Source organism: Protopterus annectens, chromosome 14.part0, assembly GCF_019279795.1.
Source record: "Protopterus annectens isolate FY-2018-M chromosome 14.part0, PAN1.0, whole genome shotgun sequence".
Taxonomy (NCBI): Eukaryota; Metazoa; Chordata; order Ceratodontiformes; family Protopteridae; genus Protopterus; species Protopterus annectens.
Window position 1 is genome coordinate 64,751,830 of NC_056748.1, and position 20,547 is coordinate 64,772,376.

Sequence of the window (20,547 nt, forward strand, 5' to 3'; positions counted from 1 at the left end):
AGACAGGTCGAGAATAGGCCTCCAATTTTTTTCTTTTCTTGGTACCAGGAAGAGTCTGGAGTAAAATCCCTTGCCTTGTTCCATAGATGGTACCCTTTCCACAGCTCTCATCCTTGCTAATTGAGCTATTTGTTTTAGAGCTTCTGTCTTTTGATTTGGTGGTAGGTTTGGCATTCCTCTTTTTCCGGGTAAAGTGTGGAAATGAAACCTGTAGCCTTGGTCTATAGTTTGTAAAACCCACTTGTCTCTTGTGATACAGTGCCAGTTTTTTGAAAATAATGCTAACTTTCCGCCTAAGGGTGCTGCTATTTGTTCCCTGGTAGGCGGTGTCAAAGCCAAGTCACTGTGATTGTCCTGTTGTAGTGGCAGTGGTTGTGTCTGTGCCTCGCTGGTTGTTACCTTGCCACTGGCGTCCCCTGTAGGCACCTCCTCTGGATTGATTTCTGCCTCTTGTACGCCTATTCCTCCCTCTCTGAGTTTTAGAGGAGTCTGGAAAGGACCAATTTTTGGAAGGCCAGTTCCTGCTAAACCTTGGGCCCTGAACCTGTAAGAAATCTTTTACTGTTTGTACAGATTTTGCCTTCTCTTCCATTTTCTTCAGTACCTGTTGGGCAGGAGAACCAAATAAACTGACCTTATCCATAGGAGCATCTAATAGCTTTGCTTTAACATGATCTGGCAGGACCTGTTCTTTCAACCATGCATGTCTTCTTATAACTGTGCCGGTCATGGCTGATCTAAATGAAGCCTCCAGTGCATCATAGCCACATTTTAAGGAATGGTTACTAACCTGCTGAATGTTATTCACCATTTCTAGAACATATTTCTTATCTAAAGAATCATCCGAGGACAGTTTCTTAGTCAACTGATCAAGCATAAACTCTTGGTATTGGATCATATGGAACTGACAGTTCAATGCTCTAGCTGAGAGAGTAGCAGAGGTGTATACTTTTTTACCCCATCTCTAAGGACCTGGATTCCCTTTCAGAAGGGAGAGGGTTTTTAGCTGAGGTCGAAGCTACTGCCTTAGGCCCCTGGGAGATAGTCTCAGGATCTGCGAAGGGAGCCTTGTATAAATGGTGATGAGTGTCCGGGACCCTGTAGAACCTATCTGGCTTAGCAGGGGCTGGAGGTAAAGTATCAGGAGCAGTGCAAGCATCATTAAATGCATCATCCACAACAGGAAGAACTGGAGGTATAGCTAAAGGCCTATGTTGCGGTAAGTGTAAAAAGGTCCTAAACCTTTTCCTTGAATCTGAGAAATCTTGCCCCTGCCATTGGAATTGCTCTCTCATGGCATGCAAAGTTTCCCCAAAAGAAAACTCCTCTGGTGGAGAAGCTGAGGGAATCTTCATAAGTAGAAAAGGGAGCCTCTGGATGGTCTGTATTGTCTGTATCATCAGAAGAGCCATCTGAGGACACTGGCTCAGGGGGCTCTACTCTAGGTCTCTTGTCTGGAGGTTGAGAGGCCCTGTCTGGGTGAGATTGGGATCCCCTTATTAAAGAGATGAGATCCTCTGCCAGAGTAAGCATTTGGGAACTGGAACTGGGCCTGTGAGAGGGGGGCTTAACAGGCACAGACTTAGAAGTTTTGGCTGCTTTAGCCCTGGCAAAGGCCTTTATAGACATGGCTGCAGGAGGCCTAGCAGCACCACGTGCTGGGGTAGAAACATCCAAAGGGATGGTGTCCGATAAATCTTGTGAAACCACAGTAGTAGGTAAAACTTCAGAGGCCGATTCAACTAGGGTAGAGGGGGGCCTCGGTAGTAGTCATGGATTCGGCTGAAGATTGAAGCGTTTGCTCGGTTTCGGCCGAAACAGAGACACTCGGTTTGCTTAACCGTGGTTTCGCCGAAACCGGACCGCGAGTGTCGGTCCTTTTCTTTGCTTAACAATTTGAGTAGTCGGAGGATCCGACGGCATTATGTACGCAAAATCTGAGCCGAAAAACTGTTCAGCAACTCCGACCGACGCCTAAGCGCTTCGTTGAAAGAAGCACAGGCTAAACAAGCTGCTACGCCGTGGTCTGGGCCTAAACAAGGTAAGCAGTAAGAGTGGAAATCTTTATGAGGTATTTGTTTCCCACAAGTTAAACAGTTATTCACTTTTTCTGACATCGGCTGAGGCAAGAAAGAGTCCCCAACGGGTACTTAGCTTTTAGAAGTCTTCGAAGTAGTATTCGGTAGTAGTAATCTCTGGATCTGACCGACCGGCACTTGCGAACAGCTTCTGCTTCGGGCGCCACACGGCAAGAAAGACTGAGGAAAATGGCGTCGGCTGATGCCTTTATACCCGAAGAACTGCAGCTATGACGTCGGGTGAAGTGCGACACCAGCCGAGGCCAGACCCAGACTTTGGAATCCGGCCGACCGAAGGGCTGCCTGACGACAGGACAACCCATTTGTAAGGACTGCAGATGCATCCTTGAAGGACATCAACCCTTTGATCACTATGTATCTACTCTTATAAGGAAGTTCATTTTCACTGCACAACTGCTATTTAAAGGTATGGAATCTAGACCCAGGGACACAATTCTTCTACTGTAGTCAGCACTTGTTTAGGTTGATAATTCGGTATAATGTCCCATATGGTATGTACCTGTCCAAACACTTGTCACAATGAAATAACCACAATGCTAACTACAAAAAAAGAACCTAAATTTTAACAATGCCGACTGAAACCTTAGTCTCTTTATCAATACCATTCAGGCTGCTGAGAGGCAACCCTCTTGTATACAAAATCACAACTGACCCTATTCTGACAGGCCCATAACACATTTATATCTCTAAAATATCAAACACTTGTTCAAGGGACCTTCATCTCTTTTGTAAAATTAAGAGAAAATACCGGAGGGATAGGTATGTTTCCAAGAGAATACTGCTTTTGTTAAACTGTCTTCCATTTCACGTAAAACAGAATGCATCTCTTTCTCTATTCAAATGTAATCTGGATGAATGGATGGGGGGGGTGCAAATGCATCCTCGGTTTAACACCAATCCCCTCATGAATAAAGGAAATCTGTAATTATCAACATATACTCGTTTGGCCTGTTTTTGGATATTCATATTCTAAATACAAGGGCTAACAACTGCCATGGCAATGAAAGGCTAAGCATTTTAAGATAGTCACAGATTAATATCCTCATAGATTAATTATCTAATAAATACCAAAGAACCTATGGGAATACTTCCCAATGCAAGCAAGCGATAAGGACACATCTGCTTAACTGCCTAAGCTAGAAAAGGACTGCCCATCTAGACAGGGACCCAACAAGGAGAGTCCTTTTGCAAATCAAAAGAAAAGGCAAGAATATCTGGCAAAGACCTACACTGATGGGTGTTTTGGCTGGACTAAAATGGAGTCAGAGAATCGCACCAGCATCATCAAAGCAAATTAGGTACTGGGAACACCTAACTACCCAGCGTGACCCAAAGGACCCCCCATATATACATTGGTACAGGCCAGTCTCTCAGAATTCCTCATTAGCATTTGCAACAGGCCACAAACATAAAACCACTGTGCTGCCACTCTGTTACAGCACTGCAATACGTCATTCTCTGTACTGTTATCACAAGCTAAAGAATAGGCTTACCTCTTGCAGTAACCTTACTGAATTCCAAACATGATTTCATCTTACTGCTGAGTTCAATCACGATACAAACTTAAAACAGTAGAAAAGAGAGGACAAAGATGACAGATAAAATTTAATGTGTGAATTAAGTATATATTTTTTTTACAGAAAGGACTAGCGGGGAACTGAAATCAATCTGCTAGAGAATGTAGTGGAAAAAAGATGAACAGACTCAGTGAAACAAACCTGGAATCTGCAGAACACAAAATATAAAGAGAGGTTAGATGCAGCAAATGGAAAGACCTGTAGTTCCAAGTCTGTAGTTGTCCATAAAGACTTCAGAAAAAAGTACAGTTGTGTACACTTACCATAAATATAGATGTTACGAGTGTATTCACTGTTGCAGTCACTACATTTGGGTAATCCTGCTGGCACGTTGCCCTCAGTCGGCCTGAATTCCAAAGTCCTGGTCCTGAGTCGGCTGCTGTCGCCCCTTCTCTGACGTCAGGTCGTCAGGGGTATAAAAGATGCGGCAGACGCCATTTTCTTTAGTTTTTCTTGCCCCCGATGTCAGGTGCCCACATAGAGGTAGCAAAAAATATATATGTATATATACACATGCATCAATATAAGCTTTAACTTCACCTACAAGCAAATACACCACATAGGTTGTAGAAAATAGAGAAGGAAAGAAACTCCAGAATGACAGGGGGATGGAAGGTGGGTAACCTGGACTGCAACAATGAATACACTCGAACATCTACATTTATGGTAAGTGTACACAACTGTACAATGTTCTTCGTGTTTCACTGCTGCAGTCATTACATTTGGGTAGAGTCCCAAAGCTATGGATGAGAGGATGGAGTTAAACAGCATTAGGAGCGGCCAAGAGGCCCTGCAGCACTGCAGTGGCGAAGCCTGCCCTGGATTTAGAGTACAGTGGCAGATGATAGTACTTTGTAAAGGTGTGCACTGAATTCCAAGTAGCAGCCTCTAAAATGTCCTTGGTTGGTACTCCCCTGAGAAAGGCTGCAGCTCTGCTTGAATGTGGCCTAATGTCCTTAGGCACTGGCTTGCCATGGTGTAAGTAGCAGAAATGAATGCAGTGGCCTATCCACTTTGAAATTGTCTGCTTTGAGATAGCCTTCCCTTGTGAAACTGCAGCATATGCCACTAGTAATTGCTCTGTCTTTCTGAAAACGTTGGTTCTGTCCAAGAAGAAACTAAGCTGTCTGTGTACGTCCAAATAATACAGAATTCTTTCCCCCTTGTTCTGTGGATTTGGATAAAACGTTGGCAGATGAATAGTTTGGTTAAGAGCCACAATGGATACCACCATAGGCATAAATGTTGGGTTTGTCCTCAGAGAGACCCTGTCTGGATAAAAAATGATAAAAGGTTCCACCGCCATGAGTGCTTGTAGCTCTGAAACTCGTCTTGCAGAAGTTATTGCTAGGAGCAGAGCTGTTTTCCAAGATAAAAACTTTATATTAGCAGTAGCAGCTGGCTCAAAAGGAGGCAGGGTAAGTTTTTCCAAGACATAGTTGAGGTCCCATGCAGGCATTGGTGATCTCCTTGGAGGCCTTACATTTTTGGCTCCTCTGAGGTACTGTTTTAATAAGGGATGAGAAAAGTTTGGTGGCTCTGTATTGTAATGAGCCGAAAAGGCAGAGGCATGAATTTTAACAGATGAAAAAGATAGGCCTTTATCCAGCATCTCAGTTAAGTATTGTAAAATCTGAGGAATATTTGGCACAACTGTTATCAGTTCCTTGTACCTGGTTCCAAGCACAGAATCTCTTCCATTTTCCAGCATAAGATTTTCTAGTACTAGGCCTTCTGGCCTTCAAAATGACATCCATCACAGCTTTACTGAGAGGTGTGTTTTGTATGACTACATTATCTGACATGCTGCCAAGTTTAAAGTCTTGAGTTGGCTGTGCAGGATCTGATTGTTTTGCTGGGACAGTAGATGAGGTATCTGAGGTAAGGTCCAAGCTGGGCATTGAGACAAGTTCTTTAGGATTGGAAACCAGTACCGGCGGGGCCAGTCTGGGGCAATCGGTATCATTTTTGGCTTCTCCTGTCTGGCCTTTAGGAGTACCTTGGGCAAGAGAGACAGTGGGGTAAAGGCATATACTGATAGGTTTTTCCAGCTGAAAGATAGGGCGTGCACTTTCCATGCTTGTCTGTGATAAGTCCTTGTGCAGAATCTTTTTAGTTGGTAGTTGTGAGGGGAGGCAAATAGATCTATGTCCGGGCATCCCCATTTCCTTGTTATCATGCTGAAGACTTGTGGATCCAGCTGCCACTCGTGGGAATCCATGAGGTTTCTGCTTAGTTTGTCTGCCAGAGTATTTTTCCTTCTGGCAGGAATTGTGCCTGCAGATGTACTTGGTAAGTTAGTGCTGTGTCCCACAAAGTCATGGCTGGTCTACAAAGGGGGTAAGAATGTGTGCCCCCCTTCTTGTTTATATACCACATGACCGTGGTATTGTTTGTTTTTATCAGTAGTTGCCCCAGATGAAGTAGGTCCTTGAAGGCTGTCAGGGCATTCTGAACAGCTAGTATCTCTTTTTGATTGATATGTAGATGCATTTGGGTTGAGGGCCATGTGCCCTGAATGCATCTTCCTGCCATGTGGGCCCCCCAGGCATAATCTGATGCATCCATTGTTAGTTTCTGTCTGGCTGGGGGTAATGTGAATGGCTGTCCCTTGTTTTGGTGACAAGCCTTTGCCCACCATCGAAACTCCTGCTGCAGGCAGGGAATGAGAGTAATCATTGTTTCCAGGCTGTGACAATGTTGAGTCCATACACTTTTTAGGTACCACTGAAGTTTCCTCATATGCAGTCTTGCATATGGAATTAGTAGGATGCAGGATGCCATGAAGCCCAAAAGCCTGCAGAATTTTTCTTGCAGATAACTGGGCCTTTGTTGCCAACATTTTGAAATCGGTAGTCAGTTGCCTTTGTTTGTCTGGTGTGAGATAAGCCATCTGGGCAGTTGTATTTAAGCTTGCACCTAGGAATATTATCTCTTGAGAGGGTACTAGTTTTGATTTCTTTTCGTTGACTGTGTACCGTAGGCATGTTAGAAGTCTTTGCACATACGCCAGATGCTGTAGAAGAATGTCCTTGTTCTCTGCTTGAATTAGACAGTCATCCAAGTAAGGATATATTTGTATTCCTCTTTGTCTGCAGAATGCAATTACTGGTGCCAGGCACTTTGTAAAGATCCTAGGCGCAGTAGATAAGCCAAAGGGCAGTGCAGAGAATTGGTAATGCATTGAGCCTGCCTTGAATCTGAGGTATCTTCTGCATAATTGTCTGATTGGGACATGCAGGTATGCCTCTTTCAGGTCTAGAGTCACCAGCCAAGCGGCGTTCTTGCCCAGCTGCAAAGTCATCATCTTGAATTTTGGTATATCCAGGAATGTGTTCAGAATAGATAGGTCCAGTATTGGTCTCCAGTCCTTGTCTTTTCTGGGTACCAGGAACAGTCTTGAGTAAAATCCTTGTCCCTGCTCTTGCTCTGGTAATAGTTGAATGGCCACCATGTCCATGAGGGATGAGACTTGTTTTTGTGCCTCTGCCCATTGATTTTTTTGGCAGATCTGGCCAGCCTCTTGCCTTTGGCAGGGTATGGAAGTGGAACTTGTAGCCTTGTGACACGATATTTAGAACCCACTTGTCCTGGGTTATAATGTGCCAATTTTGAGAAGTGCTAATTTTCCCCCTAAGGGTGCTGCCAGAAGTTAAGTGCTTGGCGCAGGCAGAGGGAAAGTCATTGGGACTGTTTCCTGTATAGTTGTGATTTGTCTTCTCCAACTTTGAAGGTAGAAGCCCCCCATTGCTTTGACCTGGAGGAACCTTGCATCTGGGATCTGCCTCTAGGGCGTCTGGATCTACCCCTTTGAGGTCTGTCTGACACAGGAAAGGACCAATTCTTTGTAGGCCAGTGTCTACTAAACCTAGGTGGCTGTACTTGTAAAAAATCTTTGACAGTTTGCACAGATTTAGCCTTGTCCTCCATTTTCTTTAATACTTTGTTTTGTGTTAAGGCAGAGGAGGAGTTATTCTGTAAAGGTGCATCTAATAATTTAACTTTGACATGATCAGGCAGACTTTGTTCCTTTAACCAAGCATGCCTCCTAATTACAGAACCCGCAACTGCGGCCCTGTAGGAGGCCTCCAAAGAATCAAAACCACATTGCAAAGCATGCTTTCCAACTTGTTCAGCTGCATGCAATAAATCCTGCATTTCCTTGTTTTATGCACATTCAGAGTTTAATAACATTTTTTGTTTAAGCAATGCCATGACATGTTGTTGACATTTGAGCATGTGAAACTGATAGTTTAAGGCTCTTACAGCCAAGGTAGATGATGTGTAAACCTTTTTGCCCCATCTATCCAGTGCCCTAGAATCTCTGTCAGAGGGGGTAGGGCTTTTTGCAGCGCAAGCCTTAACTCCTTTGGGACCCTGTGAAATAGTTTCTGGGTCTGCAGCAGGGTTTTTAAAAAGGAATTTATGAGAGTCAGGAACCCTGTAATATCTGTCAGGCTTAACAGGAGCTGGAGGTAGAGAGTCAGGGGTAAGACTAGACTCTGAAAACACATATACTATATCTAACACAGATGGAATGGCTAATGGCCTGTGCTGAGGTAGGAAAAGGAAATCCCCGAGCCTCTTTTTAGATTCTGAAAAATCTTGGCTCTTCCAGTGGAAATGCTCCCTCATGGTATGCAAGGTTTCCCCAAAAGAATAGTCCTCTGGAGGAGAAGCTGAAGGTATAGATTCTTCAGCATCAGAATCCTCATGGGGGGGGGGGGGGGGGTAAAGAAACTTCCTGGTCAGAAGAGGAATCAGAAGAAATAGAAACCTGATCTGAAGATTCATAGTCAGACTCTTGCCTAGGCCTCTTATCAGGAGAGGGATGGGTAACCCTGATCAAAGTAATTAAGTCTTCGGCCACTTTGAGCATCTGTTTCTTTGGGCATAGAGGCCTGTCCATGTGGCTCTTGAGTTTCTTTGCTTTAGTCTTTGCCTTTGAAGCTGAGGTTGGTTTAATGTAAAGATGTTTAGGTCTGAATACACCCTCAGAAGCTGGTGCCTGCTCAGCGGCTCTGGACCCATCTGAAGGAAAAGTATCCGAGGCTCCAATACCTTGAGTTTCCAGCAGTATGGCCGACTCCACATGGGAGTAGTTAGCGGGCTGCGACTCTAAAGTAGCAGGCGTCAGGGGCTGCGAAAGCACCTCACTGAGTACCAGCAACTGGCTTAGGAGAAGCTTCGTCGTCGGTTTTGGGCCTTGGTTGTCTGTCTCTCTCCTTTTCTTTGCGTTTTTGTGAACTCCGGTAGTCGGATGGCTATCCAACGACATTTCTGGATAATTAAACCGGCGTCCAAATAGTTTAAAGCAAAATCATAACGACGCTAGCACAAAACCGACAACCAGCAACGTTGTGATCAGGGCCTAGGCAAGGAATACAGTAAGAATGAAAGTCCTTGAGATATTTGCTTTCCACAAGAAATACAATTAACTTTTTCTGACAACGGTCTGGAGCAAGAAAAAAAAGTTTCCCCAACGGCGTACTTAGCTTTATTGAAGACTTCAGGTCTGAAACTCGAACATGAAAATCTCAGGAGTCGGCCGACCGGCACTTGCTAACTGCTTCTGCTTCGGGCACCGCGAGGCAAGAAAGACTAAAGAAAATGGTGTCGGCCGCATCTTTTATACCCCTGACAACCTAACGTCAGGGAAGGGGAGACCGCATCTGACGCAGGACCAGGACTTTGGAATTCAGGCCGACTGAGGGCAACCTGCCAGCAGGATTACCCAAATGTAATGACTGCAACATTGAAACATGAAGAACATCTCACTGAAGGCTGTTTAGTTACTGACAATGACTCCTCACTGAGAATACAAGACATGGCATCCTTCACATGTCCTTTCCTGAAGGCAGAAAAAGCATGCAATGTCCAGGTACATTTAATCTACCTACCACTGCAACCCAGCAGAACTACATGGAAGTGTCACTGATGCGAAAAGCTGGTGAAAGGGATCATCAAGTGTCTATGCCGGTGCAATAATAAATCCCAGTTAAACCAACTTCTTAATCTCTAAGACTGGGCAAGAGAAAAGTAGTCTGTGCCCCCAAGGGAAACAAGTGGAATTTGCACCTTTTTAAGATGTTCAGCTGACTGCTCATAAAAAGTTGCCTCTGTACCAGCTGTCTGAACACCTACAGATTTTCAGCTTATCAAACTAAATGTAGAAGTGTATTTACTTCATCAGAACCGAATTTGCAAGCACACACTGTGCAATCTCTAACCACCAGAGCAACAAAGCCCCAATTAGAGGGGGGAAAAGTGCTTAATGGCTCCACTTAGCAAAGATATAAATGCTTAAGTTCCCCAATTTGGAGAAATTACCATAAAACTGTTTTAATAACGAGGGAAATCAGAAACACTAAACTGCCATGTTAAGAAAAGTACAGTTGTGTACATCTACCATAAATGTAGATGTTCGAGTGTCTTCACTGTTGCAGTCATAACTGTTGGGTGCTCCTGCCGGCAGGCAGCCCGAGGTCGGCCAGAATCCCAAAGTCTGGGTCCGGCGTCGGCTGTATAAGCTAGTATCCTGACGTCAGTACGCCTTGGTACATAGCCCTCAGCCGACGCCATCTTCTCCAGCCTTTCTTGCCCTAGATGTCAGAAGTGCCCAACAAATCAAAAATGAATCCAACAAGGAAACACAAATACACCACAAATATGAGAGAAAGAGGGGATAGGAGGGGAAACCCGACTGCAAGACTGAAGACACTCGAACATCTACATTTATGGTAGGTGTACACAACTGTACTATGTTCTTCGTGTTTCACTGTTGCAGTCATAACTGTAGGGTGGAATCCCAAAGCAGTGTAGAGGGGAGGAGGCTTTAGATAGAAGAAGGGGAGGCAAGAATACCCTGCAAGACAGCAGAGGCAAAGCCTGCCCTAGACTTAGAAAACAAGGGAGATTGTAGTGCTTGGAAAAGTATGCACAGAACTCCAAGTGGCAGCTTCCAAGATATCCTTGGTAGGGACTCCTCTGAGGAAAGCTGTAGAAGTAGCAGCTGCTCTAGTAGAATGACTTCTAATGGTCCCTGGAAACTGTTTCCCATGATGAGTGTAACAAAATCTGATTCCATAAGCAATCCATTTGGAAATAGTTTGTTTAGAAATAGGTTTTCCAAGAGAACTGGAGGCAAAGGAAACAAACAATTGGTTAGACTTTCTGAAATCTTTAGTCTTGTCCAAGTAAAATCGTAACTGTCTGTGCACATCTAATGAATGCAAAATCCTTTCCCCTTTATTTTGAGGATTTGGAAAGAAAGTAGGAAGGTGAATTGTCTGATTCAAAGCCACTTTCGAAATCACCTTAGGCATGAAAGTAGGATTGGTCCTCAAGGATACTCTGCCCTGATGGAAAATAAGGTATGGTTCCACAGCCATGAGAGCTTGCAACTCTGAGACCCTTCTGGCAGAGGTCAATGCTAACAAAAGAACAGTCTTCCAGGATAGAAACTTAATATCTGAAGATGCAGCAGGCTCAAAAGGAGGCAAAGTAAGTTTTTCTAAAACATAATTAAGGTCCCAGGCAGGGACAGGAGGGGGCCTTGGAGGCCGCAAATTTTTAGCCCCTCTCAAGAACTGCTTCACCAAAGGATGTGAAAAAACAGGAGGATCAGAACTGAAATGTGCAGAGATAGCAGAAGCATGAATCTTAATGGAAGAAAAGGAAAGTCCTTTAGATAAAAGTTCCGAAATAGTAAAGCAAAATAGAGGAGAGATCAGGAACCTGAGGATCAGAGCCTCGGTCCTGCATCCAAATAGAAAACCTCTTCCATTTAGAGGCATAGGATTTCCTAGTGCTAGGATGTCTAGCTTCCAAAAGAACATCCAAGACTTGTTTGGGAAGACTAGAGGAAATCAAATTCCTTTGAAGAGCCAAGCTGCCAAGCAAAGGGTCTTGAGATTGGAATGTAGTAACTGACCCTGATGCTGGGACAGAAGCGAAGGGTTCAGTGGAAGAATCCAAGGAGGCCCCGAGAACAGGAGCTTTAAGGTTGGATACCAAAACTGTCGAGGCCAATTTGGAGCAATCAAGATGAGGAACTTGGGCTTGTCCTGCTTTATCTTCAGTAGTACCCGAGGCAGTAGAGGAAGAGGAGGGAAGGCATATGCTGAAAGGCTTCTCCAGCTGAAGGACAGGGCATCCACTCTCCATGCTGTTTTGTGGAAGGACCTGGTGCAAAAGCGAGGCAGCTGATGATTGAGATGGGATGCAAACAGATCTATCTGGGGACATCCCCAAACTGCAGTAATCCTGTTGAACAAGTTGGTGTCTAGCATCCATTCGTGAGGATCTGAAATGTTTCTGCTCAGGCTGTCTGCTAAGAGATTCTGTTTCCTGGAATGAATCGAGCCTGGAGATGCAGCTTCAAATTTAGAGCTGTGTCCCATAAACCCATAGCTAGTCTGCACAGCGGGTATGAATGAGAACCCCTGCTTGTTGATGTACCACATGACCGTGGTGTTTTCTGTGCAATTAGCAGAGGCCCTGGTTGTAAAAGGTTTTGAAGGCTAAAGGGCATTTTGAACTGCCAACATTTGCTTCAGATTGAGGTGCCAGTGAAGATGGTGCTTTGTCCAGGTTCCCTGCTGGCAATTGTCTAGAAAGTGTGCTCCCCAAGCATAATCCGAGGCGTCCGTGGTTAGGATTTGAGTAGGTTGAGGGAGACGAAAAGGTTTTCCTTCGTTTAAAGTGCATGCCCTGGACCACCAGAGGAACTCCTTCTGGAGGCAGGGGATCAGAGGAATCAGAATATCCAGATCGTGGTAATGCTGTGACCATACACTTTTCAGATACCACTGAAGCTTTCTCATGTGAAGCCTTGCGTTTGGAATCAACAGAATGCAGGAAGCCATGTAGCCCAGAGCCTGCAGGAATTTCCTTGCAGTGAGCTGAGATAGAGTTGCCAAGGTGTTGAAAGTAGAAGCCATCTGAGTTTGTTTTTTCTGGAGTGAGGTAGGCCCTTTGTAAGGTTGTATTTAAGAGGGCTCCCAAGAATACCATTTGTTGAGAAGGGATCAAGTGTGACTTTTTTATGTTCACTGAGAATCCCAGTAATAGGAGAAGACGTTGAACAAAGTCCAGATGTTGAAGCAGAAGATCTTTGCTGTCTGCCTGAATAAGGCAGTCGTCCAAATAGGGGTAAATCTGGATCCCCTGAAGTCTGCAGTAAGCCACTACTGGTGCCAGGAACTTGGTGAAGACTATGGGCGCAGTAGATAAACCAAAGGGCAGAACAGAGAATTGAAAGTGCCTCGAACCTGCCTTGAACCTGAGGAATTTCCTGCGTTCATGTCTGATAGGGATATGCAAATAGGCTTCCTTTAAGTCCAATGTCACCATCCAGGCGTCCTGAGAGAGCACTGGAATAAGCTGTTGCAGAGTAAGCATCTTGAACTTTGGAATTTCCAAAAAGGTGTTTAACACAGAAAGGTCCAGAATAGGTCTCCATGAGTTTTGTTTTATGGGAACCAGAAACAGCCTTGAATAAAACCCTTTTCCCATTTCCGAGAGTGGAACAGGCTCTATGGCTCTCATGGCCAGAAGAGCATCCACTTGAGTTAAGGCCTCTGACCATTGAAGTTTTGGCAGATCTGGCCAACCGTGAGTCCTTGGCAAAGTGTGAAAGTGGAACTTGTAACCTTTTAAAATCACGTCCAATACCCATCTGTCCTGGGTAATATGAGTCCAATTTCTGTAAAAAAGAGACAGTTTTCCTCCGAGAGGGGCGTCCAGGTAAAGGGGTCCTGAAGCCCAACCGAGAGAGTCATTGAGTTTGCTTGCTTTGAGATTGGGATCTGTCTTCTCCCCTTCTAGGTGATCTGTAAGAGGTCTGGCCTTGACCACGACCTCTGGAGCGCCTATATCTTCCCCTTTGAGGCCTGTCAGACGTGGGAAAGGACCAATTTTTAGAGGGCCAATTCCTGGAAAATCTAGGAGGCTGAACTTGCAAGAAATCTTTTACAGTCTGCATGGACTTTGCCTTTTCTTCCATCTTTTTAATAACTTCCTCAGCCTTAGAACCAAAAAGAACATCTTGTTGAACAGGGGCATCTAATAACTTAGCCTTAACCTGTTCAGGTAAACTTTGTTCACGAAGCCAGGCATGTCTCCTAATCACAGTGCCAGAGGCAGCAGCCCTGCAGGAAGCATCCAAAGCATCAAAACCACAATGTAAGCTATGCTTGTTAACCTGTTCAGTAGCATGCAAAACATCCTGAAGTTCCTTATCCTCTGCACAAGCAGGAAGGGAAGCAAGCTTTTGCTTTAAAACAGACAAAAGAAATTGCTGATATTTAAACATATGAAACTGGCAATTTAAAGCCCTTACAGACAGGGTAGCAGAAGTATATACCTTTTTTCTCCACCTGTCTAAAGCACGAGAATCCTTCTCAGAGGGAATAGGATTTTTAGAAGTAGCAACCTTAGCAGCCTTAGAGCCCTGAGAAATAGTTTCAGGATCTGCAGAAGGGTTTTAAATAAAAATAAATGAGAGTCAGGAACCCTATAAAATCTATCAGGCTTAGAAGGAGCAGGAGGCATGGAATCAGGATTCAAATTAGCCTCAGAAAAAGCATCATCTACAATGTCCAAGACAGGAGGGATAGCTAAAGGCCTATGCTGAGGAAGAAGAAGAAATTCTCTAAGCCTCTTTTTGGAAGCAGAATATTCCTGTCCTTCCCAATGAAAATGTTCCCTCATCTCATGCAAGGTTTCCCCAAAAGAAAAATCCTCAGGAGGAGAGGCCGAGGGCAAAGAATCCTCAGCATCCGAATCCTCATAAGGGGGAAAGGAATAGTCCTGATCAGAGGAAGAAACAGAAGATACAGAAGATACAGAAGCCTGGTCAGAGGAATCCAGAGTAACATCCTGTCGAGGCCTTTTCTCAGGAGGGGGGCGAGAACCCCTAATCATTGTAAGCAAATCTTCAGCCATCCTCAATAATTGTTTTTGTGTCTTGGGAGTGGATTCAGAAGCAGCTTGAGCTGGAACTTTAGACTTAGTAGGAGTCTTTGTCTTTGCCTTTGAAATAGTGATGTGAGTAGGCCTGAAAACCCCCTCAGAAGCCGGTACCTGCACAGCGGTTCCGGACCCATCTGAAGGAGCGACGTCCGAAGGTCCTGCAGCAGATAAAATAGTGGGCCTTGATGGCTCCCCATGGGAGTCCGTGACGGCCATCGGTTCAGAAGTGGCGGACGACAGGGCTGCAAAGCGCCTCACTGACGACAGCCGAACCGGACACTGGCTCCAGCTGCAACGAGTCCTGTTTGGACCTCGGAGGCCTGTCTTTGTCTTTGCGCTTCTTTTGAACTCCGGTAGTGTCCGACGACATTCTATAATTGAAGCGTCTGCCAAAATAATTTAAAGCCCAATCGCATCGCGCTTGATAGTACGAGAGTTGAACCTGGCACAGAAGCGACAACAAGAAAAGACGTGGTCAGGGCCTAAGCAAGGTAGACAGTAAGAGTGGAAATCTTTATGAGGTATTTGTTTCCACACGCTATACAATTATTAACTTTTTCTGACATCGGAGGAACAAGAAAAGATTCCCCAACGGGGTACTTAGCTTTGAGAAGAGAAGTAACAACTTCGGACCGACAACAACCAAATACGCTGTTCGAAAATCGCCAACCAACGTTTTGCGAGCTGCATTCCACCGCACGGCAAGAAAGACTGGAGAAGACGGCGTCGGCTGAGGGCTATGTACCAAGGCGTACTGACGTCAGGATACTAGCTTATACAGCCAACGCCGGACCCAGACTTTGGGATTCTGGCCGACCTCGGGCTGCCTGCCGGCAGGAGCACCCAACAGTTATGACTGCAACAGTGAAACACGAAGAACATCAAGAGATCTGCTCCGTCAGTGTCAAGTCCGTTTGCCCATCAATTTAATACCTGTAATATCTAGCAGATAAAATGTAAATTCTGAAAATCATTTTCTTTAAAAATCCACCAACAGCCATGTACAAGTAACAAAATGGCAAAACAAGGAATACACAAGCTGTAAAGAAAAAAAAAAAACGCATACGCATATGTATATACACACACACACGTGTACATGTTTATACATGCAGATATTAGGTGTGTGTACAAGTATATGTACTTTGTATATGACACACACACACACACACACACACACACACACACACACACGGATCCCCATCAGTTGATCGAGTTTTCAGAAACTCTATATTCATATGATCGAGAACATATGATAAAAGTATTTGAAAACGTGAAGCTTTTGGAGATCACTGTACAGCAAGAACAGGGAAATTTACCGTTTTCTTCACTGTAGTGTGATCTTGGAGTTGGTATATATAATTTGGAGGGACATGAGGGGTGCAGTGGAGCTTGCCCCCCTTCCATAAACGTAAGGTAGATGTGTGTTTTTTTTTTTTTTGCTGTTCGCATTCTCTGAAACTCTATCAAATGGCCTCGTATGAATTTCAGGTTTCTGAAACCGTGGTCTAACACAGATACACACACCACACACCTATATATACATATATGGGTCTACTTTAGTAGACTGAACGTTCCCTTACAGACTTTCATAATGAAGAGGTGAAAAAGCTGATAACCCCACATCACAGACTTCCCACTCCAGGTAAGTAACAACTTGGGTGAAACTGAAAAGTAAACTAAAACTAAAGCAAAGTAAACCCACCCATGTGGGGGGGGCTTCACCCCCCTAACTAAATATATCATCTCCGAGATCACACTACCACAGGGGTAAGGGGCAAAGTTAAACATGGTGGCCAAGCGGTTACTTACCTGAAGTGGAAAGGATGTCGGTGATGTGAGGTTTTCGGCTTTTTCATCTCGGCATTATGAAAGCCTGGTATGTGAACATTCGATCTACTAAAGCAGAGTCATAGATATAGTGCAATGAAAATGTATTTGTCTCCTTCCTGATTTCTTATTTCTTTGCATGTTTGTCACACTTAAATGTATCAGATCATCATACATTAGATAAAGATAACCCAAGTAAACACAAAATGCAATTTTTAAGTGAGGACTATTTATTAAGGAAAAAAAAAACTATCCACACCTACATGGCCTTATGTGAAAAAGTAATTGCCCCCTAAACCTAATAACTAATTGTGCCACCATTAGCAGCAACAACTGCAATCAAGCATTTGCAATAACTGGCAATGAGTCTTTCATTCCGCTGTTGTGGAATTTTGGCCCACTCTTTTGTGCAGAATTGTTTTAATTCAGCCATACTGGAGGGTTTCCGAGCGTGAACCGCCTTTTTAAGGTCATGCCACAGCATCTCAATTGGATTCAAGTCCGGACTTTGACTAGGCCATTCCAAAACCTTCATTCTGTTTTTATTTTTTAAGCCATTCAGAGGTGAACTTGCTGGTGTGTTTTGGATCCTTGTCCTGCTGCAGAACCAAGTGTACTTCAGCTTGAGGTCACGAACTGATGGACGGACATTCTCCTTCAGGATTTTTTGCTAGAGAGCAGAATTCATAGTTTCATCAATTACAGCATGTCGTCCAGGTACAGAAGCAGCAAACCAGCCCCAGACCATCACACTACCACCACCATGCTTGACTGTTGGCATGATGCTCTTTTTCTGAAATGCCCTGTTACTTTTACGCCAAATGTAACAGGATGCACACCTTCCAAAAAGTTCAACTTTTGTTTCATCAGTCCACAGAATATTTTCCCAAAGTCTTGGGGATCATCAAGATATTTTTTTGGCAAAAGTGAGACGAGCCTTTATGTTCTTTTTGGTCAGCAGTGGTTTTCGCCTTGGAACTCTGCCATGTATGCCATTTTTGCCCAGTTTCTTTCTTATGGTTGAGTCATGAACACTGACCTTAACTAAGGCAAGTGAGGCCTGCAGTTCTCTAGATGATGTTCTGGGTTCTTCCGTGACCTCTTGGATGAGTCGTCGCTGGGCTCTTGGGGTAATTTATGTAGGCCGGCCACTCCTAGGAAGGTTCACCACTGTTCCATGTTTTCTCCATTTGTGGATAATGGCTCTCACCATGGTTCGCTGGAATCCCAAAGCTTTAGAAATGGCTTTGTAACCTTTTCCAGACACATACATGTCAATTACTTTGTTTCTTATCTGTTCCGGAATTTCTTTAGATCGTGGCATGATGTCTTCCTTTTTGGGATCTTTTGACCTACTTCACTTTGTTTGACAGGTTATATTTAAGTGATCTCTTGATTCAACATGCCTGGCAGTAATCAGGCCTGGGTGTGGCTAGTGAAATTGAACTCTGCTTTCCCAAAAATGTGATTAACCACAGTTACTTCATGATTTAACAAGTGGGAAATTACTTTTTCACATAGGACCATGTAGGTTTGGAAAGTTTTTTTTTTTCCTTAATAAATAAAATCATCACTTAAAAACTGCATTTTGTGTTTACTTGGGTTATCTTGGTCTAGTATTTTACTTGGGTTATCTTTGTCTAGTATTTAAATTTGTTTGATGATCTGAAACATTTAAGTGTGACAAACATGCAAAGAAATAAGAAATCATGAAGAGGGCAAATACTTTTCATTGCACTATATATATATATATATATATATATGTATATATGTATTTACACACACACACAAATATACTTTTGTGCGTTTGTACATATATATCTAAGCAGCTATAGATATACGTACATACATAGCTGCCAAAGCAGAAACATGTGGTACTAAGCATTTCTACATTTTAATCCATCACCTTTATCAGAGATATAGATGAATAAATTTAAAGAGAAAGCAGTAGAACTTTAGCAGAATCGATGTGCCTAACCATTAGACGTACCTTGCCCTAAACAGCAAACACGTGCAGCTCAGACTAAAGGTCCAGTACAATTGCAGCTCAGACTAAAGGTCCAGTACAACTGCAAATGCAAGACACAAAACAGAATATTTAAAGAAAACAGTGCTTTGTAATGAAAGAAAGTTACTGATTTTTTTAAACTGGAACAATCATAAATCAAACCCAACAAGATACTGTGTTGTGTCTTTAGAACTACTTTTTCTCAAATATTCTGAAGCACCACTTACTCTGAGCATTGTATGCAGTGCCACCATAAAAACAGACTATGGACAGTTGCCTGGTGATGTCCTTGAAGTCCTTGGTTACCTGCAGGGCCAGCTCCCTTGTAGGAGTAAGGACCAACACCTGTTAAAATAATAATAACAAATGTAAGGCAACAGCAGGCTGTGAAGATGTTGTCTTGCAAGTATAATGGTTCTGCCACAGCTCACTTTTGAGTCACATATAGCAAACAGAAATAAACCAGTGTAAAAATCCAAGTCTTCTTTAATGTAACATTCAATGGCATTTCCAATTTTTTTTTTTTTTAATAGAAAAAGTAAGCCCTGACGTCCCACCAGTTAGAAACACACTTCCTGTTAGGTCCTCCTGTCCCATGAGGGGCATTAATAGTACCGTCCCTTCCTCATCACTCTACTCACTCCCCTGATGGCTGGGCTATTACTCATAGCCATGTCACTGGGGTTGCACTCTATGACACAGAGTTGAGCAAACATCTCTGCACTTACACCCTACACACGAGGTGAAGGTCTCAGCTGCTACTTCACCACCTATTCATGCTCAGGAGAGACCCTCGGTGCCCCCCCCCCCCCGGACACATCTAACCTCATACTGCCATCTCCTCATGCTTTGAGACCTCCCATGCCATTCTCTCTCAAGGACCCATCTAACTCTACACTGCGCCACCTCATGTTCTAAGACCCTCCGTGCTATTTTCCGTCAATGATCTCTGCAGCTCAATGTGCCACTTTCATTCCGCACTGCCTTTAGTGGTATTCTTGCACAACACAAACCACAGGTTATCATACAAACAGTTTTAAGATTTCAAATGACAGCCATAAAAGTTTTGCATGACAGTAAAAAGAAGTTATGTCTTACCATAACGTTCCATTTGTGTTGTAGATCTTTGTTCATAAATTACTATTAGAACCGTAATTCCGTCCTTGGAACCGATACGGCCGTTTCCAAGCTCGCACCAGCCAAAAACTTTCAGCAAAGACCTACCCATAATGCCCCTCTCCTAGTTACTCCAGATCGAGTTTGCCAGCCCCTATACAATAGATGTAGTAATAGAAAAAATAGTAAAAGGCTCTGTTTGAGCAAATACCCTAACCAGGAGTTCCTAAAGTCCACCAGGACTCCAGGCAGGGGGAAGGAGGGCAGGAAGTAACGAATGAACAAAGATCTACAACACAGATGGAACATTATGGTAAGACATAACTTCTTTATCTGATGTTGTAAATCTTTGTTCATTAATTACTATTAGGATCGAGTCCCCAGCTACTTGAATTCTGGGTGGCCCTAAGGAAGGATATTCCTGAGCACCATACAACCAAAAGATGCTCGTCCCCTAGAGGCCAAATCCAATTTGCAATTAGAGATAAAGGTATGAGGTCTTGCCCAAGTGGCTGCTGCACAGATATCATCCATAGAGGCTCTGGAATGAAATGCTACAGAAATAGCTATAGATCTGGTAGAATGAGCCTTTATTCAGGAAGGTAAGGATAGCTTATTCTGTTGGTAGATAAAGGTAATGACGTTTTTAAGCCGGGAGGATAAAGTCACTTTGGAAACAGGTTTACCCAATCTGGGTCCTGCAAAGGCCACAAAAAATTGATCCGTTTTCCTGAAAGATTTAGTCCTGTCCAAATAACAATGAAGCTGCCGATGCACTTCAAGGATGTGCAAAAGGTACTCCCCTCTATTAGAATGCTGAGAAAACCAGCAGGTCAATAGATTGGTTAATGGAAAATCCAGAAATGACCTTGGGCAAGAAAGAAGGGTCAGTACGAAGGGACACCCTACCCATGTGGAAGATCAAGTAATATCTCTTGACACTCAA

General features: G+C 43.7%; 1 protein-coding gene across 1 annotated transcript in view; it reads right to left on the reverse strand.

Annotated features, from left to right (window-relative positions):
* Positions 1-20,547, reverse strand: part of DDX21 (DExD-box helicase 21) — an 835,772-nt gene that overhangs the window by 673,281 nt on the left and 141,944 nt on the right. The window contains exon 5 of the mRNA XM_044055776.1: positions 18,713-18,830. Coding sequence (XP_043911711.1) covers positions 18,713-18,830 — 118 coding nt within the window. The remainder of the gene's footprint in view (positions 1-18,712; positions 18,831-20,547) is intronic.